Raw genomic sequence first — 24,046 nt, 5'->3', positions numbered from 1 at the left:
GTAGTGAGCTATCCAAGGTCAGACAACTAATAGACTGGACCAAAATTTGAACCCTAGTGTGTCTCATGCTCTAGGCATCAGCTTCTGTATCTGTTAACGTCTACTTCTATCCTTCCTTGGGTTATTGTGAAAACTAAGTGAACTAAGTGATATGATAGGAAAACATTCTTAAAAGTAAAAATTATACATTAGTATAAGATGATATTAATGAAGTCCGCCCCATCACACTGCTTACCTGTCTCCTAAAGCATTTGCTACCATAAAAGAGTTTTCATTTCCATCACAGAGCTCACAAGTTGCTTGAGACAACAATGTTCCATTAATATCTCTTTCCACTAAACAGTTTAGAAACAAAAAAAAGATGTAACTCATAGTAAACATATAAGCTTCTACATATTCAGAAAATATTTAACAAAACCCAAGTGTTACTATTATTCTATTAATTTTCAAAACACTTTATTTGCATTAAAGGCATAACAAGTATCTCCATAATAAAGTATAGAGAAGTGATCCCTTCATACCCATCCATGCCTCCAAAAAAAAAAAGAGAAGTGATGCCTTCCCTATTTTCACATAGTAAAATACAGAAAATCATTTTCCAAGTCATCATAACAATTAAGTCAGTATTTTTTTCCTCAAAATTGTCTTACCTCTTATCTATACATTTCTGTCACACTGGGATAGTGAAGCAAGTATTTTCGTAGATTACTGATAAGTTTCTGTAACTTAGAAGGCTTTTAGTAGTATCTATTAAAGTTTCAAATTCACATCCTTACAACACTACAATTTTGTTTTTAGATACCTAACCTACAGAAACACTTGAATATGTACATAAGTATATTCATTGAAGCATTATTTGTTAGAAACAACATGAATATTTAAAATAGCAGAATGGTGGTATATCCATGCTACAAAATACTATGAAACAGATGAAAAAGAATCAGGTAAGGCCAGGTGAGGAGGATCATGCCTGCAATCCCAGCCCTTTGGGAGGCTAAGGTGGGTGGATCACATGAGGCCAGGAGTTCAAGACCAGCCTGGCCAACATGGCAAAACCTTGTCTCTACTAAAAAAATACAAAAATTAGCTGGGCGTGGTGGCTTGTGCCTGTAATCCCAGCTACTCAGGTGGCTGAGGCATGAGAATTGCTTGAACCTGGTAGGTGGAGGTTGCAGTGAGCTGAGATCACACCACTACACTCCAGCCTGGGCAAGAGTGAGACCCTGTTTCAAAAAAAAAAAAAAAGAATCAGCTAAATCTAACAGAGTATCAGAGTATACCACTAACTGAAAAAAGTATGCTAGAACAATATTTGTGTATGAAACATTTATGCAAACATACCACTTATGTTTCCTGTGGCTATATAATGTAGATCCTTATAACAGGGAAAAAATTCTGAATGTGCACACACACGCACACACACACATGTACACACACACACACACACACAAATAACCAGTTACTTTGGGGTTGAAGGAGCAATAGAAAAACAGTATTGGGAAAAATGGTCAAAAAGGACTTTAGTCTTATCCATAATGTTTTAAGTTTTTGCATGGTAGTAAAAAGTAATTTTAACAAAAGTAAAGATGAGCAACTTGTTCCTCCTACAGTCATCCCTGTCTCAATAAATGACAGCTCCATTTGACCATTTACTGTGGTCCCAGTCCTTAAGAGTCTCCTCATGTTCCATATTAAAAAAATAAAAATAAAAAAATTAATGTGCAAATTCTGTCAGCTCTCTCTTCAAAATATATTCAGAAACAGAATTATTTTCTCTACCTCTACAACTAATATTGTGGCCTGCCGGGTACAGTGGCTCATGGTGGCCTGCCGGGTACAGTGGCTCATCTCGTAATCCCAGTATTTTAGGAGGCCAAGGCAGGATGATTGCTTGAGGCCAGGCATTCAAGACCAGCCTGGACAACATAGCAAAACCTCATCTCTATACATACACACACACACACACACACACACACAGCCGGGTGTGGTGGCACGTGCCTGTAGTCCCAGCTACTCAGGAGGCTGGGGCAGGAGGATCACTTGAGCCCAGGAGGTCGAGGCTGCAGTGAGCTGTGATAATGCCACGGCCCTCCTGCTTGGGTGACAGAGCAAGAGCCTGTCCAAAAATAAAAAATAAAAATAAAAAAAAAAGAAAGAAAAAAGAAAAAACTCTGGCCCAAGCACCATCATCTATCACCTGGGCTTTTGTAACAGCATCTTAACTGGAGTGCTGGTTTTGTGCTCCATGCAGAAGCTAAAGTGAAGCTTTTAAAACTTCAGTGTGATCATGTCACTCTTTTGCTTAAAACCTTCCAAATGGCCTCCCATCTCACATAGGACAATTTCAAAGGTCACTAACACAGCATAAAGGTCTTACATGATCTGCACACTATCACCCCAATTTTTCAGACCCAGATGCTTCTACTTTACTTTACTTCTTTGCTTTAGCCACATTAGTGTACTTCCTGTTCTCTGAAAAATGCCAAATATACTCCCATCTTAGAACCTTAGTACTTGCTATTCCCTCTGCTTAGAATGATGTTCCCCAGTCATCCTCATGGCTCTGTCCCTCCCTTCCTTCAAGTCTTTCTTAGATTTCACCTTTCCAGAGAGGACTACCATGATAATGTATGTAAAATAATACCCTATTCTCTCTCCCTTCTCTTGCACCATAGAGAATTTTAATCACGAAATAGTACCCTCTAAAATAGCAAAATACTGTTTCCACAGCTGTAACCTAACCCGAAGGGGCCAGAAGATGTCAGAGCCACTGTTTAGAGAAAGCAGCAAAGAACGTTCCTTTCCCCTACTTCTCATCCACAGATATCTCAAGAGCATCTAATTTAGGGAATGAAGAATTATAAGAATTACAGTAACATAGCTACAGTAATAGAAACATAACTTGAGTGGTTAACTATATAAGATTTCAAACTAGTTTTTATTCTTCCAGTAATTAACTGGCTTACACACATGGCTGATATCAAGTGTACCAGTATGTATTTTCTCTTGATATTAACTTGTGCTGTCCAATACAGTTACTGTTGACTGTGGTTACTAGCCACTTGTGATTACTGACCACTTGAAATGTGCCTAGCCAGAATTGAAATCTCAAAAATTTATTAAGAACAAAAGAACAGGCTGAGCATGGTGGCTCATGCCTGTAATTCCAGCAATTTGGGAGGCCAAGGCGGGCGGATCACCTGAGGTCAGAAGTTTGAGACCAGCCTGGTCAACATGGTACAACCCCATCTCTACTAAAAAAATACAAAAATTAGCTGGGCGCAGTGGCAGGTGCCTGTAGTCACAGCTACTCAGGAGGCTGAGGCAGAAGAATCACTTGAATCTGGGAGGCAGAGGTTGCAGTGAGCCGAGATTGCGCCATTGCACTCCAGCCTGAGCGACAAGAGTGAAACTCTGTCTCAAAAAAAAAAAAAAAAAAAAGAACAAAAGAATGAAGATATCTCAAAAATTGTTCACCTTGATTACCTGTTCAAAGGATAATAGTTTAAATAATATTAGGCTAAATAAAGTATATTATTAAAATTCATTTCATGTTTCTTTTTACTATTTTTAATGTGTAGACAAGAAAATTTAAAATTACATATTTGGTTTGCATTGTATTTCTACTGAACTGCACTACTTTAAACAAACGCCAGCATATTTGGCCTTAACAGTTTTTATTCCAAATTTATGATTAAATCTGACTTACCTTCATCTTCCCATAATCCTAAAATTTACAGTAGAAATAGTACATCATGAAGTGTAACAAATTTCATATTGCCATCCAACTCATAAAACTTTCATTAGCCCCATCCCTAAGAATACACCCCCCAAATACCGTGAGAATCAAGTTAATATTTTCAATGGAGGCAAGAGTGCCAATGAAACTACTAAGAAGCCAGATGCGGTAGATTGCTCAAGCCCAGGAGTTTGAATCCAGCCTGGGTAACATAACAAGATCTCGTCTCTAAAAAAAATAACACCAGGCAACTCTAATCCCAACATATGGGGAGGTCAAGGCAGGAGGACTGCTTGAGGTCAGGAGTTCGAGACCAGCCTGAGATATATAGTAAGACCCCCATCACTACAAAAAAATTTGTTGAAACGAAAAAAAAAAAATTGAGATAATTTAAAAATTAATCTTTGAATGGGTAATATATAAAATATAAAAATGAAAGGCACAAAAGGATTTATTTTATTTTTTGAGACAGTTTTGCTCTTGTCACCCAGGCTGGAGTGCAGTGGCATGATCTCACTCACTGTAACCTCCGCCTCCCAGATTCAAGTGATTCTCCTGCCTCAGCCTCCCAAGTAGCTGGGACTACAGGCACCTGCCACCATGCCCAGCTAATTTTTGCATTTTTAGTAGAGATGGGGTTTCACCATGTTGTCCAGGATGGTCTCGAACTTCTAACCTCAGGTGATCCACCTGCCTTGGCCTCCCAAAGTGCTGTAATTACAGGCGTGAGCCACCGCACCAAGCACAAAAGGATTTAAAATGAAAATTAAGTCTCTTTCCCGCCATTCCCAGGCACTCAGTTCTTCACTCAGGAGGCAGCATTGTTACCAGTTTCTTATGAATCCTTTCAGAAATAGCCTGTGTATATACAAGCACATATGCATACATAATGGTCTTTAAAAAGCTAAATAGTGGAATACCAAATACATAAAATAGTGCTGATAAATAACAGGTTCTCAATAAATACTTGTAGATGAATGAATAAATTATTCTATATCTTGCTTTTTTACTCAATATATCTTAGATTTCTTTCCATAGTAATATGTGTAGAATTGCCTCTTTATTTTTCCACAGTTGCATACTATACCATTGTATGACTATATCATAATTTATTTGGCTGATCTCATCTTGATAGACTCTTATATTGTTTACAATCTTTTGTCTCAGGAATAATGTTGCAAGAAAAAAACATTCAACACTTCTTCAGGCATATAGTTAAGTGTATCCAAGTAAGAAATTTCTAGATGACAGCTTTCTAGGCAAAGATAATCTGTATTTTTAATTTTGATAAACACTGTAAATTTGCTCTCCACAGAGGTTGCACCAACTTATAATTTTCCCTATTAATACATGAATAACTATTTCCCTGTATCCTTATAAATACATTGTCAAAGTTGAAAAAGTTTCTTTTTGTTGTTTTCATATGGAGTTTCACTCTTGTTGCCCAGGCTGGAGTGCAATGGCATGATCTTGGCTCACTGCAACCTCCACCTCCTGCGTTCAAGCAATTCTCCTGCCTCAGCCTCCAAGAAACTGGGATTACAGGCACGTGCTACCATGTCCGGCTAATTCTGAATTTTTAGTAGTGACTAGGTTAGTCAGGCTGGTCTTGAACTCCTGAACTCAGGTGATCTGCCCACCTCGGCCTCCCAAAGTGCTGGATTACAGGTGTGAGCCACTGTGCCTGTTCGAAAAAGTTTTATAATAAAATCTGGTAAGTTAAAAATAAAATCTCGGCCGGGCGCGGTGGCTCAAGCCTGTAATCCCAGCACTTTGGGAGGCCGAGACGGGCGGATCACGAGGTCAGGAGATCGAGAGACTATCCTGGCTAACACGGTGAAACCCCGTCTCTACTAAAAAGTACAAAAAACTAGCCGGGCGAGGTGGCGAGCGCCTGTAGTCCCAGCTACTCGGGAGGCTGAGGCAGGAGAATGGCGGGAACCCGGGAGGCGGAGCTTGCAGTGAGCAGAGATCCGGCCACCGCACTCCAGCCTGGATGACAGAGCGAGACTCCGTCTCAAAAAAAAAAAAAAAAAAAAAAAAAAAAAAAAATAATAATAAAATCTCATTTTAGCTTTAATGTACATTTTCTTACTCTGAGTAAGGTTCAACATTTTTCCTCATGTTTTTTTCTATGTGAACTTTATTTACGATTTTTGGCTATTTTTAAAATTGGGCTATTCATCTTACTTTTATTTATCTGTAGGACCTTTACATTTATTGAAGAACTTTGACCTCTGTCTATTGTATGCCTTAATATTTTTCTTTAGTTTGTAGTTTGGTTTTTGGTATTATAATTTTTATGGCATTTTATAAATTCACCAATTTTTCCTTCTGTGGTTTTTCTTTTCTTTTTCTTTTTGTCTTTTTTTTTTTTTTTTTTTTTTTTTGTAGAGACAGAGTCTCTCTATGTTGCCCAGGCTGGTCAGGAACTCCTTGGCTCAAGTAATCCTCCCACCTAGGCCTCCAAAGTGATTATTTTTGGTCACACTTAGACCTATTACAACAAAACTATACAAGTTTTTCCTACATTTTCTTTAAGAACTTTCATATATTCATATTTAGTATTTGACTCATTTGGAGTTTAATTTTCTCAGAAATAAGGTAGAAACCCAACTTGGTGTTTTCTCAGTTTTCCCAGCACCATTTACCAGTTTTATCCCCACTTGGATGAAATGCCACTTTTTGCACATACCAAATTCCCATATGAATTGAATCTATTCTGACTAAGTTCCATCAATCAGTCTGTGTACCCATAAGCCTGTCATACATGTGATTATAGTAGCTATATAATATGCATATTATCTGATGGGGTAGTTCCTTCTTTCCCTTCCCAGAATTTTCTTAGATCTCATATATCTTTCCTGATAAACTTCAGAATCTATTTGTATATTACCCCAAAACAAACAAATAATAACCTGATAGAATTTCCGAGGGTCCTTTAAAATATACAGTCTGGTAGGAGAGTTGGCATCTTTCTAATATTTAATCTTCCCATGCAAAAATAGAGAATGCGGCCGGGCGCGGTGGCTCACGCCTGTAATCCCAGCACTTTGGGAGGCCGAGGCGGGCGGATCACAAGGTCAGGAGATCGAGACCACGGTGAAACCCCGTCTCTACTAAAAATACAAAAAATTAGCCGGGCGCGGTTGTGGGCGCCTGTAGTCCCAGCTACTCGGGAGGCTGAGGCAGGAGAATGGCGTGAACCCGGGAGGCGGAGCTTGCAGTGAGCCGAGATCGCGCCACTGCACTCCAGCCTGGGCGACAGAGCGAGACTCCGTCTCAAAAAAAAAAAAAAAAAAAAAAAAAATAGAGAATGCATTTTCACTTATAAAAGCCTGCCTTCATATCCCTCAGTAATACTCACAAATTTCTTCAATTAATTATATTGTACATTCCTTCTAAAGTATATGCCAAGGTCGGGCGCAGTGGCTCAAGCCTGTAATCCCAGCACTTTGGGAGGCTGAGGTGGGCAGATCACCTAAGGTCGGGAGATCAAGACCAGTCTGACCAACATGGAGAAACCCCGTTATCTACTAAAAATACAGAATTAGCCAGGCGTGGTGGCACATGCCTGTAATCCCAGCTACTAGGGAGACTGAGGCAGGAGAATCGCTTGAATCCGGAGGGAGGCTGCAGTGAGCTGAGATTGCACCATTGCACTCTAGCTTGGGCAACAACAGTGAAAACTCTTGTCTCAAAAAAAAAATCCAAAAATTAAAATTTAAAAAAAAGGATATACCTACTTATTTTTTCTTTTTTGTTGCTATTGTATATGAGGTATTTTCTTTCATCACTGTTTATAGTAATTTTTAGTCATTCTCTTGGGTGTTTTAAACATACAATCAAATCATCTGTAAACAATGATATTTTACTTTTTTTGCTTGTTTGTTTGAGACAGGGTCTTACCCTGTCGCTCAGGCTGGAGTGCAGTGGCACCATCTCAGCTCACTGCTGCCTTAACCTTCCAGGCTCAAGCGATCTTCCCACCTTTGCCTCTCGAGTAGCTGGGACTACAGATGCATGCCACCATACCTGAATAATTTCTTTTTTATTTGTAGAGATGGGGTTTCACTGTGTTGCCCAGACTGGTCTCGAACTCTTAAGCTCAAACAATACACCTGCCTTGGCCTTCCAAAATGTTGGGATTAACGGCCTACCTTTTCTTTTCCAGTGATAAATATTTTTTTTCTCTTACTTAAGTGCACAGTTTGCACCCTTTTCCAGGTCCTGACATTAATAGGAATGCTTACACTTTTTGCCTATTAAGCATCAACTTGGTTTTTGAGTTGAGACATACATATTTTATCATGTTATGTTAAAGAAGTAACCATCTAATCCTACACAATTAAGAGTTTCAAAAAACTCAGACAAAACTCTGTATTTTCTTCTCAATGCCTGCTGATGTCTTAAGTATCACTAAATTTGTACAAAAATAATTTTTATAAACACTATTAAGGGCTGGACACAGTGACTGATGCCTATAATCCCAGCACTTTAGGAGGTGAGGCAGGAAGATCTCTCGAGGCCAGGAGTTCAAGACCAGGCTAGGCAACATAACAAGACCCAGTCTCTACAAAAAATTTAAAAATTAGCCAGCTGCAGTGGTGTATGTGTGCAGTCCTAGCTACTCAGGAAGCTGAGGTAGGAGGATTGCTTGAACCACTACAAAAATATTAAGTAATCATTTAACTATTTAAATTAATGCCCTTTTCAAAAAACAAAAAACAAAAACACAAATGAAGATTTATCACTACTTCTTTGTAAGGAATCTAATTCTTACCTAAAATATGGCCAGCGGGACAGTGGCATTTTCCTTCGGCAGTTAAGCCACTAGGGCAAGAAATGCAGTTCCAGCCATCTTCTGTAACACCTTTCTAAATTAAAAGAAAAAAAAAAGCTTTTCTCTTTTTTAATTAACTTTCTTCTTCATAATCATGTAAGTTCAAAATGCCATAAGAGTATGTAACTGCAGTGAATATTCAAATAAATCATACATATATGAGCCACATAAAAATTCCCTGGAGAGATAATTCATGCTTATATTCCAAAATTAAGCTCTATATTATTACTATGTCCTGACAACTATTAAAGGATTAACTGTGGATAATAGTTCTCTCTTCTTCAGGATCTTTAATTCAAATGGATGCCTACTTTCATAATTATTTGTCATTTACTTTTTCTGTTTACAAATATAAAACACAACACAACACAAAAAGATTGAATCAATAGTCAGTTAATAGGTTAATCTCACCTATTCTAAAACATTATTCTAATTTTAAAAAATTCAAATACATAAAAAATTTAGTCCACGCACGGTGGCTCACATCTGTAATTTCAGCACTTTGGGAAGTCAAGGTGGTTGGATCACTTGAGGCCAAAAGTTTGAGGCTAGCCTGGCCAACGTGGTGAAACCTCGTCTCTACTAAAAATACAAAAATTAGCTGGGTGTGGTGGTGTATGCCTATAATCCTACTTGGGAGGCTGAGGCACCAGAATGGCTTGAACCAGAAAGGTGGAGGTTGCAGTGAGCTGAGATCACGCCACTGTACTCTAGCCTGGGCAACAGTAATACTCTGTCTCAAAAAAAAAAAAAAAAATTCATTTATGATTCAAAATGGGTAAATTTTATGAAATATAAATTATACACAGTTGTTGAAATTGATTTATGAGAATATTTTCTTCTATCCATTTATGGCTTGTACTAGTACACTTTTTTTTTTTTTTTGAGACAGTCTTCGCTCTGTCACCAGGCTGGAGTGCAGTGGCACGATCTCGGCTCACTGCAAGCTCCACCTCCCGGGTTCAAGGGATTCTCCTGCCTCAGTCTCCCGAGTAGCTGGGACTACAGGCACATGCCACCATGTCCAGCTAATTTTTGTATTTTTAGTAGACATGGGGTTTCACCACGTTTGCCAGGATGGTCTTGATCTCCTGACCTCGTGATTCGCCTGCCTCGGCCTCTCAAAGTGCTGGGATTACAGGCATGAGCCACTGCACTCAGCCTGGTAAAGGTTTTTGATAAAGTATGACAGCATTCAAAATTGGGCTTATTATATTATATGGTTTAGGAAAAGCCTGGGGCAACAAACACAATAATTACAAACACAGTTGTACCCAAAGTTCATAAAGAACAAAAATAATGCCACAAATTATTTTAAATTTTGGTTGAAAAGACTGAATTTATCAAGAAATACTCCTATTTTGCAATACATTTATATAGGACTATTTATTTATTTATTTATTTATTTATTTTTTGAGACAGAGTCTCACTTTGTCACCCAGGCTGGAGTGCAATGGTGCGATCTTGGCTCACTGTAACCTCCGCCTCCTGGGTTCAAGTGATTCTCCTGTCTCAGCCTCCCAAGCAGCTGGGACTACAGGTACACGCCACCATGCCCAGCTTATTTTTGTATTTTTAGTAGAGATAGGGTTTCACCATATTGGCCAGGCTGGTCTCCCGAGCTCATGATCCACCAGCCTCAGCCTCCCAAATTGCGGGGATTACAGGCATGAGCCACCATGCCCGGCCTATATAGGACAATTTAAAGATTACAATAACTTAAAAAATGTCACTGAAAAACAAAATGCTTAGCAGCATTTTATCATGGGTAATTCAGGTAGGATCAACATCTGCAAAGATATAAAATAAATGGTAATCTATTATAAAGATGTAAAATAAATGGTAATATAAAAAATGGTAATCACACCTACAAGTAATACAGATAGCTGTAAATCAGGACAATTGATAACTTCAGATTAAATTCCCAGAATTAATATTTTTTATATGACAACGAGAAGAAACATTACTGTAAATGTCAGACTGTTACACAGACTTTTAATTATCCAACATGATTGAAAAATATATTTGTTAATTGAGAATTATCATATACAGTAACTACTAATTTTTCAAAAATTACGATATAATGAAATTACTAACAAAACAGAAACAGACATTATTTAACCTATTTATTAATGCAATTGGTATTTCATGAAATAATTACACCTCAGATATCATTATGAACATCAATCATCATATAAACTGTTGACATGATAGGTTTAAGACAACTCCATTTGCATCAGTCAAAGAATATACACATCCCAAATTGCACACATCCCAAACTGCTCTATATATTCCTTATTCATCTAATTTTCTTCATAATCGAGTTATTCTATGAGTAAAAACAAAAACTTAAATTTTTACAGCTTTGTGGTTTTTGGGATTTCAGATTTTAAAAGAAATACATTTCTGTTTTCTCCAAGTTTGCATAAAATTTCGCTGATTTCCCAAAACTTACTCTAGTAAAAATAAAGTTAGCATAGTAATTTTAAAGTTTGTGGGGAAACATTAAACATTACATTATAGTTTGAAAAATAAAGATATTTAACTTATTACTTTTACAGTTAAGTTATTTTAAAATAAATTATGCATACCATGTTTTCTGGGCACTTTTTACAAATAACAGCAGGTCCTCCATTATTAGAGATCATCTGAAATCCTGGTAGACATACACATGAAGTTCCTAAAAAAAAAAAAAAAAAAAAGCCAACTTTATCCTTGATAAATAAAAATAAAGTTCCAAGATAGTGAAACTTTTAATAAGTCTGAAGATCTTGAGAAGCAGTATAGTGATTAACAGCAGGATTCTGGAGCCAGTACTGCCGGGTTCAAATCCAGAAACATACTTCTTGAGTTCCAATCTTAGTACTCCTACTCGGTTGCATGACCTTGAACAAGTTACTAAACTCTCTGCCTTGGCTTCCTCTACAATAAAAAGGAGAAAAAAAATCGGTACCTACCTCATAGTATTAGTATGAGTATAAAATCAGTTATTATACATAAAGGTCTTAGACTGTCACACACAGCTGGTATTGTGTTGCTACCATTTTAAGCGCAAGTATAACTAAACTATTAAACTACTTAACTGCTGCTGGAAATTTTACATTTCTACGTCACTAAACAATATATATGTATTCGGGCCAGGCGCGGTGGCTCACGCCTGTAATCCCAGCACTTTGGGAGGCGGAGGCGGGTGGATCACCTGAGGTCAGAAGTTCGAGACTAGCCTGATCAACATGATGAAACTCCATCTCCAGGGACTAGGGATCGACCAAGGCGGGAGTGTTACTTTTGCCAGGGCCCACCTCAAACCGTCTTACCTCGGGCATCCTGCCTCTGGTTAACTCCACACGGAACACAGGAGAGCGCGGAGATATCAAAGTACTGGTTGTTGTCGCACTTCTCTGGCTGCTGGAAAGGGAAAGAGAAGGTCTGGGCCTGTAAGAAGCGAGGGAGGGACAACAGGAGGAACACGGTCACGGCCCGGGCAGATAAGAGGTACCAAGCCGCCATTGCCACCTCAGCCCCCACCGCGCGTCGCCATGGTACCGACGCTGGCAGCCTCACAGGCGTCAGTCCCCCATCAGCCTCTGCGGCAGCTCCGCTGAGCTGATTGGACAACCCAAGTCTGGGTACCGGAAGTCACTGCTGGTGTTGCTTGGTTGCTAGGTTACCAACCCTGCGCGAAGTTGGCAGGTCCAGTAAAGAGTAGGTTAGAGGCCGGCTAACCCTGAAGCCCAGCGGTATTTTCAAAAGTGTATAGAGTTCCTCTACTTACGATAGGGCTGCCTCCTCCCCTCAATAAACCCATCGTAAGTTGAAAATATCATAATTTGTCGAGTTATATTTACATCAGAATTTATTCAGACTAGGTAATTTTCACGTTAAAGGAAACGTGACTTGTAGTTTAACAATTTGATGTCAAAAAAACCCACTGACTTAAAACCTAGTGAAGGATTACTATAGCTTAAGCACTGAAAAATAAAAAATTTTTCCTGCCAGGTCTGAGCATAGGAAATCATGTATGTGAGACAAAGTAGGAAACGGAAGAAACCATGTTTGCTCATTCTGTTGCCAGCGGAATTTCACAAAGCCCCTGATTCAGTGACTGAACACAGTCCTCCAGAAGAATGCCCTGAAGACAGTAAGAGGATAGAGCACAGGTTTCCACAACTGTTGCTTGAATCACTTCATTTTCTAAAAAAACACGTTCAGTGATCCTAGCTCTTGCCTCTTTCTGTACGTAAGATAACGTCTGACAGGATTAAAGATTATGCCTCTGTAACCTATAATCAGATGTACTCTCCAACCAAAACTTTGATGAGATTTTGCTCCAGTGTAACTTCTGAGCATGTTTAGTGTAACTTTTGAGCACATGCAGAGCTCCATCCCTTGATAATAGAAACTGTGGGCAGAACCGCTGCTTTGGAGCAGTATAACATAAACTCTTTGAACGACTCCCCAGTGTTGCATTCCTCAGTAAGACTCCAAATAAAACTAACTTTGAGTCTTTAAAAGCCTTATTTTTTTCTTTAGTTGACATGTATATAAAATGAGATCACCTTTACACCTCTTGTGAATAAAAGAATCTAAGCCTGGTGCTGTGGCTCACGCCTCTAACCCTAACATTTTGGGAGGCCACCGCAGAAGGATTGTCTGAGCCCAGGAATTCAAGACCAGCCTGGGCAACATAGTGGGACTCCATCTCTACGAATAAAATTTATTTTAATTAGCTGGGTGGGTGGCACATGCCTATGGTCCCGGCTACTTGGAAGGCTGAGGCGGGAGAACCATTTCAGCCCAGGAGGTCAATGAGCCCAAAGGCTGCAATAAGCTGTGATCATGCCACTGCACTCCAGCCTGGATGTCAGAGACCCTGTATCAAAAAAAAAAAAAAAAAAAAAAAAAAAAAAAAAAAAAAAAACAAACTTGGACAAATATATGGAAACTTTTAGAGTTAGAGACCACTTGCGAGGCTAAGGTAGAAATCTAGAGTCTAAATTGGAGCCATGGAGGAAAGGAGAGGCAGGAGAGGATGAATAAAGGAGCTATTCAGGAAGAAGAATTATGAGAATTTTATGATTTGGACATAGGAAGTAAAGAAACAGAATCAAGGATAACTTACAGGTTTCTGATTTGGGTGGCTGGGTAGATGGTTGTGATATTAAAGGAAGATACCTGTGGCAGATAGCTTCTAAGCGAAAACTTATTGGATAAATAAAATTTTAAGGTAGAAATGAAAGTTATAGGAATATTTAACATGGTGGGGCGCTGGGGGTGAATAATAATAGAAATAATAGGTATTAATAGCTTGTTTTTGTTATCAAGCAAATGAGCTCTGTATCCAATGTGCGCACAGAAGCTAATACTATGTGGCACAAGCTTTTGAGGAAAAAAAGGCTTTATTTGCACAACTATTCAGCAAGGATATAGGAGTGCATTCAAATCTGTCTCCCTGATTTGGCGTCTGGGGTAAACTCATGGGCTTGGAAAGCCAAGGGAAAGGATTTATGAATGTGTCCTGGCAGGCTGATTGGAGGATTTAAATTTGACCATTTAGAAAAAGGTATGTAGAGGCCGATTTTAGGCCCGATCCTCCAGTCAAATGGACCCATCACTTTTGAAAGAGTTCCAAGTTCAGGTTCCAGTCACGTCCTGGTCTTCTTGGTTCCAAGGAAAGGATTCATTGGTTTTGGGTGTTGTTAGAGGTCCAAGCTTTTTCTATTGTACACGCCTGGGCTACATGACTTGCAGTTTTTGGCTCTGTTATATCTAAAAGGTAACACGATATTTTGTTATCAACAGGGTAGGCCCAGTTTGGGCTAGTCCCATGGAGACACTTTTAATGTGTCCGGTATTGCAATATCTCATTTGATCCTAAATTGGGACTGTTATCATCACCTTTAATTTACATGAAATAACCAAGGCTTTGAAAGTATAAGTGACTCTCTAAGGTCACACTTAATTCATGGTTCTAACCCTGTTAATTTGACACCAGAGCCCATACTTTTCTTCAGTTTGTTGTTGTTGTTGTTTTAAACTTTAATTTAGGTTCAGAAGTACATGTGCAGGTTTGTTATACAGGTAAATTGAGTGTCTCGGGGGCTTGGGGTACAGATTATTTCCTTACCCATGTGATAAGCATAGTACCCAATAGGTAGTTTTTTGATCTGTACTCTCCTTTCACCCTGCATCCTCGAGTAGCACCCAGTATCTATTGTTCCCTTCTTTGTGTCCATCTGTACCCAATGTTTAGCTCCAACTTATAAGTGAGAACACACAGTATTTTATTTTCTTTCCTGTGTTAGTTTGAGATAGGAGGTTGGCAGGACCGATTTCACAGGATAAGGTCATAAAGACCTGGCTGATAAAACAGGATAGGTAAAGAAGAGGACTGAAACCTGCTAAAACCAAGATGGTGACCAAAGCGACCTCTGGTCATCCTCACTGTTCATTATATGCTAATTATAATGTATTAGCATGCTAAAAGACACTCCCACCAGCACCATGACAGTTTGCCCATGCCATGCCCACTTAGAGAAGTTACCCTATATGGTCTAACAAGGGAGGACACTCTGTTCCAGGAACTCTCCACCTTTTTCCTGGAAAACTCATGAATAATCCATCCCTTGTTTAGCATATGATCAAGGAATAACCATAAATATACTCAGTCTAGCAGCCCATACCATTGCTCTGCCTATGAAATAGCCACTCTTTATTCCTTTACTTTCTTAACAAACTTGCTTTCACTTTATTCTGTCAGATTGCTCTTGAATTCCTTCCTGCACGAAGCTGAGAACCTACATGGCCACTCAGGCTGAACCCTAATTTTGAAGTTTGTTCTGTGACAAGTTCGCTTTGGATAATGCAGAGCCCACACTCTTAAGTCCTGTTTTTTATTGTTGCCTTTGAATCTCTGGATGTGCTTTTCTGGGCAGGAATAAAGAAAAGCTAAAGGCAAGTAAGTTCAAGACGAGATTAATGAATTAAAATATTACAAAGAAGGTGAAAAACAGAAGTGGAGGTTGTGCAGAAAGGGGAATTAGTGAGGTTCAGATCTTACAGCTGGGGTACTTTGTGTGGTGAACCCTGTGCTTATTCCCAATCTCCAGACACTTAGTGCCCTTTTGATTTGTTAACCTTTTGTGTGTAACTTGTTTTTTACTCACTTGAAGTCTTCAGGATGTTCCTCTCTGTGCCCCACCTTCTCATTTTTCTTAATTTTACAGTGATATATCTGGGCATGTTTCATTGTCATCTTTTGTGTGGAACACGTGTTGTAACGTTGCAATCCAGCAAAGAAACTCATGACCTTTAAGACTGGGAAATGATTTCTTCTATTAACTATTCCTTTGAAGACTTTCTCTCCATTTTTTTTTTGCCTTTCGGACACCCTATTTTTCAGATACTAGACCTCATGGACTGTTCCTCTAATTTTCTCAGATTATTTTTCCATTTTTCTTTTTTCTTTTCTTTTTTTTGAGACGGAGTCTCACTCTGTTGCCCAGGCTGGAGTGCAGTGGCGTGATCTCGGCTCATTGCAAGCTCCACCTCCTGGGTTCATACCATTCTTCTGCCTCAGCCTCCCGAGTAGCTGGGACTACAGGCACCTGTCACCACGCCCAGCTAATTTTTTTTTTTTTTTTTTTTGTATTTTTAGTAGAGATGGGGTTTCACTGTATTAGCCAGATGGTCTCGATCTCCTGACCTCGTGATCTGCCTGCCTCGGCCTCCCAAAGTGTTGGGATTACACGCATGAGCCACTGCGCCCAGCCTCTGTGTGTGTGTGTGTGTGTGTGTGTGTGTGTGTGAGAGAGAGAGAGAGAGAGAGAGAGAGAGAGAGAGAGAGAGACGGAGTTTTTTTGCTCTTGTTGCCCAGGCTGGAGTGCAATGGCACTATCTCGGCTCACCACAACCTCCGCCTCCTGGGTTCAAGTGATTCTCCTGCCTCAGCCTCCCGAGTAGCTGGGATTACAAGCATGTGCCACCATGCCCGGCTAATTTTGTTATTTTTAGTAGACACAGAGCTTCTCCATGTTTGTCAGGCTGGTCTCGAACTCCTGACTTCTGGTGATCCGCCCACCTCGGCCTCCCAAAGTGCAGGGATTACAGGTGTGAGCCACCAAGCTCAGGCTTCATTTTTCATTTTATTTTGTTTGATTCTACTTTCTGGAAGATTTTCATGAGCTTATCTGTCAAACATTGCATTGAACTTTTCATTTCTTCTATTATAAATTTAATTTCTAAGAGCTCTCATTTGTTTTCTGGCTATATCTTAATTATGGTATTTTTGAATTCTTCCATGCTGCAATATTTTATTTCCCGGAGTACATTACAAGTAGTGTTTTAAAGTTTTCCTCTGTTGTATAATCTGTTTCTTCAAAGTTCTGTTTTGTATAAAAGGCTTTCCTCCTAAATCTGGTGATCTTTTGCCATTTACACACGTACAAAAGTGGGTGGCCAGGCACAGTGGCTCATGCCTGTAATCCAGCACTTTGGGAGGCCGAAGCAGGTGGATCATCTGAGGCCAGGAGTTCGAGACAAGCCTGGCCAAAATGGTGAAACTCCGTCTCTACTAAAAATACGAAAATTAGCTGGGCGTGGTGGTGCATGCCTGTAATTCCAGCTACTCAGAAGGCTGAGGAAGGAGAATTGCTTGAACCCAGGAGGTGAGGGTCGCAGTGAACTGAGACTGCGCCATTGCACTTTAGAACCAGCAACAAGAGCGAAACTTTGTCTCAAAAAAAAAAAAAAAAAAAAAAAAAGTAAGTACACTGACAAGCTAATTAGAAGCTCTACAAAGACAGGAAGGGCTTGTTGACCAGGCTACAATGTGTAGAGTGACTTGCCTGGGTTGTTTCTTAGGGCACTCCCTCATTCTTCCTGTCCCCTTTCCCTATTCTGTTGAGATGATCAAATTTCTCAGAAAGATTCTTCTCCTTGGAGATTTTAATCCTGGGTGTAATATTTAGAGGGTGTGAGTTTCATCGTTCACATAATGCCCTTCTTTTACATATATTAAATAGAATCCCCGTTTGCAAATGCACTGAGAATAAACTTTCAATCTTTTGTTGGAGTGGGAGAGAGACAGGTTTCTAGGTATTGGAAGGAAAGTGCTTTGAAAGTTGATGTTCAGTCACTTCTGTTTTCACTCCCCTCCACAAACAGAAGGTATTATTGTCTCCTAAGCCTTTGAGGACTTCTCTGGTGCATGTAAGATAGCTTCTTAGCTCTTCCCACTGTTAATTTAGGATTCAGCTCTCTTGGATCCACAGAAGAAATGATCACCTATCCACTTGCTTCCTGCTTGCAAAGTTTTATTGCTGTTCCTCTTACCCTATTCTCTTTATTGTTAGTTTTTGTCTTTTTAAAAGTTTCTTCTCTGTTATTTTATTAGAATTTCCGGAAGGAGTGGAGATAAATACCTGTGTTTAAACTGTCACATTAAACTGGAAGCCAAAATAACCTGTTAACCCCTCTTCATGAACATACTCTTACCACTCTCTAATCTATTCTCCATACCTCAGCTGGAGTACTCTTTTGAAATGCAAGTCCTAATATATCCTCTGCCTGCTGTTTTTCCAATGGAAAGATCAAAGTCCTTAACATGAACCCTAACCCTCAGCATGGTCTGACTTCTTCTTGCAGCCCTGCATTGTCCTGTGTGCTCCTGTGCTCTGTACCTGCACTGACCTTCTTTTCCTTCCCTGGATGCTGCCAAGCCTTTTCACTTCTCTGCCTGGACCACTCCCTCCCCTTCCCAGCAATTTCCTTTTATCTTTTTAACTCCTCCTTTCCAAGCAGCTCATTCATTACTTCTTCAGGGAACATCTCCCACCCTTCCTGACCAGGCCAGGCTCTCCTGTGAAATTCTTTCAGAGTACCATGGACTTCTCATCCATAGCACTTATCCCTGTAGTAAATTCACATTTAGTTGGGTAATTCTTTCATTAGTTTTACTTTTCGGAACTGTAGGCTTTGTGAAAGCAAGGATCGTGTGTGTGTGTGTGTATATGTGTGTGTTTTGGTCACCACTGCCTCCTCAGCATAGCACTGTGCTTGGCATATTGTAAGCATTTATTTCTGTCATTATTTTATTTTTATTTATTTTTGTATTTATTTTGAAAAAGGGTCTCTGTCACTCAGGCTGGAGTGCAGTGGCATGGACATAGCTCACTGTAGCCTTGGCCCCCTGGGCTCAAGCAATCCTCCCACTTCAGTCTCCTGGGTAGCTGAGACCACAGACAGGCACTAGCATGCCCACCTAATTTGTGTATTGTTTGTAGAGATGAGGTTTTGGCGCATTGCCTAGGCCTCAAACTCCTGGACTCAAGTGGTCCTCCTACCTCAGCCTCCCAAAGTGCTGGGATTACAAATGTGAGCCACCACCCCTGGCCAATTTTATTTTGTTTTCCTATTTTTTCTTAGAGATTGGGTCTCAGAATGTCACCCCGGATGGAGTACAGTGGTGATGTCATAGCCTACTGAAGCCTTGAACATCTGGGCTCAAGCAATCTTCTGGCCCCAGCCTCCCAAGTAGTTGAGACTACATGTGTGCACCACCACACCTGGCTTTTTTATTTTTAAAATTTTTTGAGAAGCAGGGTTGGGGGTGTCTCACTATGTTGCCCAGGGCTCACCTAAAACTCTTGGGCTCAAACAAACCTCCTGCCTTAGCCTCCTAAGTAGTTGGGATTATTGGTGCAAGCCATCACACCTGTTTTACATTGTAAGCATTTAATACACATTTTTTGTAGTGGAAAAAATAAAATGTGTCTCATTTCTTTCCTTTAGTTTATTGTTGGCTTCCAAACCATGAGGGGAACTTCATGTTTTCTCCTCTCATTTCATCACAAGGAAGAAGATAGAGGGCCAATGTTGGTTTGGGTCCAGGACAACAGAGCCTCTGAAACTGCCTTTGCAAAGATTATGACAGTGAGAGAAATCTAACGTGGCTTCACCCCATCTTGCTTCTAGCCTCACAGGCTAGGGGTGCTCATTCCTGGGTGAAGGCCAAGCTAACTATGGGAGGAATTAGTTTCTAGTTTAACTTGAAAGCAAGGATGATAATAGCCCTTTCCTAAAACTAACCCCTCTTGCTCAGGGCCCAAAAATTGCCCTTGTGAAACTAATGAAAGGGCACAAGATTAAGATTATGGGAGGGGCCTGAATTTTGCTAAACTGTAGATGTAGTTTCTACAATCCCTTATTGCTCAGGAGTCATGTGGCCAGAGGTCACAAGATTTGTGACTTCCTCAATTGCTCCCATAGAAAACATCACTATTGTAAAACCTAAGATTGTTCTTTTGAGATATTTTTCAGACTGACCCCACCTGGATTCATGACTTATGACTCAATTGGTCCTATGCCTGCCCCCGCAACCCCTCCCCCACATAGAGGTGTACTCAGTGCAAGAGGATTGTTTTCCAGCCCTCTATGATTTCATCCCCAACCAATCAGCTGCACCCATTCCCTAATCCCCTGTCCACCAAACTATCCTTGAAAAACCCTAACCTCCAAACCTTTGGGGTGACTGATTTGAATAATAACTCCATCTCCCATATGGCCAGTCTTGCATAATAAACTCTTTCTTTACTGCAATCCCATGGTGTCAGTGAATTGGTTTCATCTGTGCAGTGGGCAGTAGAAACTTCTCAGGCGACCACATCTCTGACCACTGTCCTAAAGGACAGAAGATTTTTTGTGTCCATATGACATGGTCTTTGTGAGACAGAGTAGGAACAGGGCACAGTTTCAGCTCACCGTCACTTAGAGTACTCTTTCATGCATTCCCACTGATCACAAAATCCATACCACTATCACACTGCTAAGAGTCCTTTTACTTAAAGAATTCAAGGAACTGGCCTTAGGAGATAAGCAAGGTTGTGGAGTGCCCTACCTTGGGAAGGAATATTAAACAAATTATTTATAGCCTTGTTGCCTCAGGCCAATCTACCAGGTGGCCCATTACTCAAGCATTGCAACCAGTAATGCTGACCTGCATACCCTAATCCTGAAGACAATTCCCATGCTTTGCCTAATAAAAAAGCCCAACTGACTCTTTTCTTTGGAGAGTCGGTCAGGGAATTCTCTCCCTCTTATGCCTTGGCATAAGCTCCAATGAAACCTTGCCTGGGAAAATGTTTTTGGCCTCATATCAATCTCTATTGGATTGAGAGCCCAAGAACCTATTGCTGTTAACATTTGAGTTTACACTTTTTGGTTTTCTCCTTAAATTCTCTCTCTCTGTAGAGTTTGTTTTTAGAGCTTTAGGTCTTCCTCTTACTGCTTTCTTCTGTTTTATACACCTGGGATTGGATGGTACCCAGGCGGAAAGGAAGGCTAAGCAGAAGGACATCCTGTTTTACATGGGGTCTTGCCCTATTCACTAAATGGATTCACCTGAGATTTGTGATCCAAAGCTCCAGCAGTAAATCAAGAGATTTTATCCAGTATCCTTTCTACATACCTCCTTTCTGAACCTATAACATTGATAGAGTGTCAGTCAAGACCCCAGAGACAAGACTCCCATTTAACTTAGGCAAAAAATTACCCAAGTTGGAATTTGGAGGTCCTGTTCAGTTCTATCTACCACAAATCATTTGTTAATTCTGTTGAGTCTCTTGAATCTAACTTCTGTCACACACAACTGACCAGACCAAGCTCCTTTATTTGATCAGCAGTGTCCAAATCATGCTCCAATAATCCCTAGGAGTTTTGTAGTTGCATCTCTGAGGACCACTGCAGGGGACAAGTTGGCAAAGAGCATGAGGGACATCAGAGAAACATGCTATGTGACTTTCTTGGTGCTTTACTACGTGTCTTGCTTAATGTTTATATGTGTATGTGTGAGTGTGTGTATATGTGTGTATGTATGTGTGTACTAATTTTATCTACACAACAGCCCTACTATTTTCATCTTCCTTTGATACATGAAGAAATTAAGGCACAGAGAGATTCAGCAACTAAAGTGATATAGCTGGCAAGTAGCAGAGTTAGGCTTGGAACTATGATATTCTGATTTCTGAGCCAGCTTTCTTGATTTCTACTTTATACTGGAGTTTACTGTGTACTGGGGATTGTGCTGAATGTTAATGATTTCATTCATTTTTCATGACTGCTCTGTACAGTGGGTACTATTGTCTTTACTCTTTCTCTTTTTGCTTTTTTTGTTTTTGTTTTTGAGACAGAGTCTTGCTCTGTCACCCAGGCTGGAGTGCAGTGGCATGATCTCGGCTCACCGCATCCTCTGCCTCCCGGGTTCAAGCAATTCTCCTGCCTCAGCCTCCTGAGTAGCCGGGACTGCAGACACGTGCCACCATGCCTGGCTAATTTTTTGTAGTTTTAGTAGAGACTGGGTTTCACCATATTAGCCAGGATGGTCTTTATCTCCTGACCTCATGATTCGCCCGCCTTGGCCTCCCAAAGTGCTGGGATTACAGGCATGAACCACTAAGCCTGGCCTTATCTTTACTCTTTCAATGAAGAAATATAAGGAATTTGTTCACAGTCATGGAGTGGCAGAGCTCTATTCACACTTGGGTCTGCCTGCCCTGAGAGCCCACTGTCTTAATCCCATTACACACACATCTTCCTGTGTGTAATGACTAGTGGATTGTGTGTGCTTTCTCCTCTGCTAGAATGTGAGCTCTTTGAGGAAAGAGGACAATACCTTTTTTATCTTTGTCTTTCAGGAGACTTAGCAAGGTTCTTCTTCTTCTATCTTTGTCTTTCAGGAGCCTTAGCAAGGTGGCGGTTGTTTTTGTTGTTCTTTCTTCTTCTCCTTCTCCTTCTTCCTCTCCTTCTCCCTCTCCCCCTCCCCCTCCTTCTTCTTCCTCTTCTCCTCCTCCTCCTTCTTCTTCTTCTCCTCCTCCCCCTCCTCCTCTCCTCTTCCTCCTCCCCCTCCTCCTCTCCTTCTCCTCCTCCTTCTTCTTCTTCTGGAACTGTGGTACAGAGGACTTAGCAAGGTTCTTGACTCATAGTCAATGATGCTTAATAAATGCTAGATTTGTTACCTACACAGTGGGTGGATTTGTTAGCTTGGAAGGTGACAGTCCAATGACCACAACCAAGGAGGATTTAATGAGGGGATTTCATTACTTGCAACAAGTAAGGAGGACACTGGGGATAGTTCCTAAAGCAGTGCTTCTCCAAGCAACACTGAAAACAGTGCTTCTATTGGGCTGGTTAGCTCAGTCATTGTATGTACAGGTGGAGTAAAGGCAGCAAAGACACAATTGTCAATCATGCTTCTACATAAGTTGCATGTATAGAAAATGGTGAATAAGCTCTTCCCTGGGCGGGGATTTTAGCAGGGTAGTAAAGGGAGTTCACCAAAGTTCATCTTCAACTTAGGCATTTCTGGATCCGAACGGTTTTGGTTTTTGTTTTTCTGGGGCTGAGCTTCTTCCTAGAACTTTTTTGAAACAAAGAATGCAAGGTGAAACAGTTATAAGTGGGTACTTTTTCACAGTGCATACTCAAAACCCAGGACCTTGGGTTACAAATTGACTGGAAGTCAAGGTATGGAGGCTCTCAGAGTAGAAATCAAGGAATTAGTTGAGAAGATAAAGGTCCCAGAAGTTGAGAAGATTAAGGAACTCTGAGACCAAGTGATAAAAGGCTCTTCGTGTGGATGCTAAAGACCGAGGAAAGGCAACTGAAAACTCTCTGACACCAAAATTGTCCATGAAGGGTGGGTGGTGGTGCAGTGTGGCGAAACACCCGGAAGGCTAATTATCCAAGCAGAGTCACAGAATGGCCACAGCTCAGGGTGGTCACCATGTTTGGGGTCTAGTCTTCTGTTTTTCCATTTGAGAAACTTCATTTTCTCTCGATTCCCCAAAATGATTAGGTTTTCATGCTGACACACCAAAGGCATAAGAAACTGTTCAATAACCAGAATATCATGTGACTATGCTCAAATTACCTTGACCAGAATTTTCTTGTTCTGATTATAATGGTATGATCATCTAAGAAAGGCAAGGGGCAGACTAGAAAAGGCATTCAGGTAGAGTATGGTGGCTCACGCCTATAATCCCAGCATTTTGGGAGACAGAGGCAGGCAGATCACTTGAGGTCAGGAGTTCAAGACCAGCCTGGGCTACATGGCGAAACCTCGTCTCTACTGAAAATAGAGAAAAACTTAGCCAGGCATGGTGGCACATGCCAATCTCAGATACTAATGAAGCTGAGGCACAAGAATCCTTTGAACCCAGTGTGCCAGGATTGTACCATTGTTCTCCAGCCTGGGTGACAGAGTGAGACTCTGTCTCAAAAACACCCAAAATGGACAGACATTCAATATAGTGTCCTCACTGGAGAAAGTCTGTGTGAATAGAAGGAGAGTGGTCAGCCCAGAACAATGAAGGAGGTCATGGGAGGCTGGCAACGCCTGTCAGAGCTTGCTCAGGGGACAGAGTCTGATCTGAGCACACTTGCCCAGGTGAGTCCTGTAGTAAGTGGTC

General features: G+C 40.5%; 1 protein-coding gene across 6 annotated transcripts in view; it reads right to left on the bottom strand.

Annotated features, from left to right (window-relative positions):
* The window catches only part of TMEM67 (transmembrane protein 67), a 63,221-nt gene extending 51,113 nt beyond the window's left edge, over nt 1-12,108 (bottom strand). For 4 of the 6 annotated variants that reach the window (XR_012416526.1, XM_005563698.5, XM_073999087.1 and 1 more), the window contains exons 1-4: nt 11,900-12,108; nt 11,174-11,262; nt 8,523-8,616; nt 236-335 (exon numbers count right to left, since the gene is read on the bottom strand). Coding sequence is in view for 4 of the 6 variants with exons in the window: in XM_005563698.5 (XP_005563755.3) it covers nt 236-335; nt 8,523-8,616; nt 11,174-11,262; nt 11,900-12,092 (476 nt within the window). In the remaining 2 variants the exon portion in view is untranslated. Of the gene's footprint in view, nt 1-235; nt 336-650; nt 676-2,742; nt 2,806-8,522; nt 8,617-11,173; nt 11,263-11,899 lie in introns of those variants that run through there. The other 2 variants (XM_045398498.3, XM_045398497.3) reach the window with 2 other exon arrangements.
* Nucleotides 12,109-24,046: the final 11,938 nt, after the last annotated feature.

This window comes from Macaca fascicularis, chromosome 8, assembly GCF_037993035.2.
Source record: "Macaca fascicularis isolate 582-1 chromosome 8, T2T-MFA8v1.1".
NCBI lineage: Eukaryota > Metazoa > Chordata > Mammalia > Primates > Cercopithecidae > Macaca > Macaca fascicularis.
This window is presented reverse-complemented; position numbering and strand designations above follow the sequence as displayed.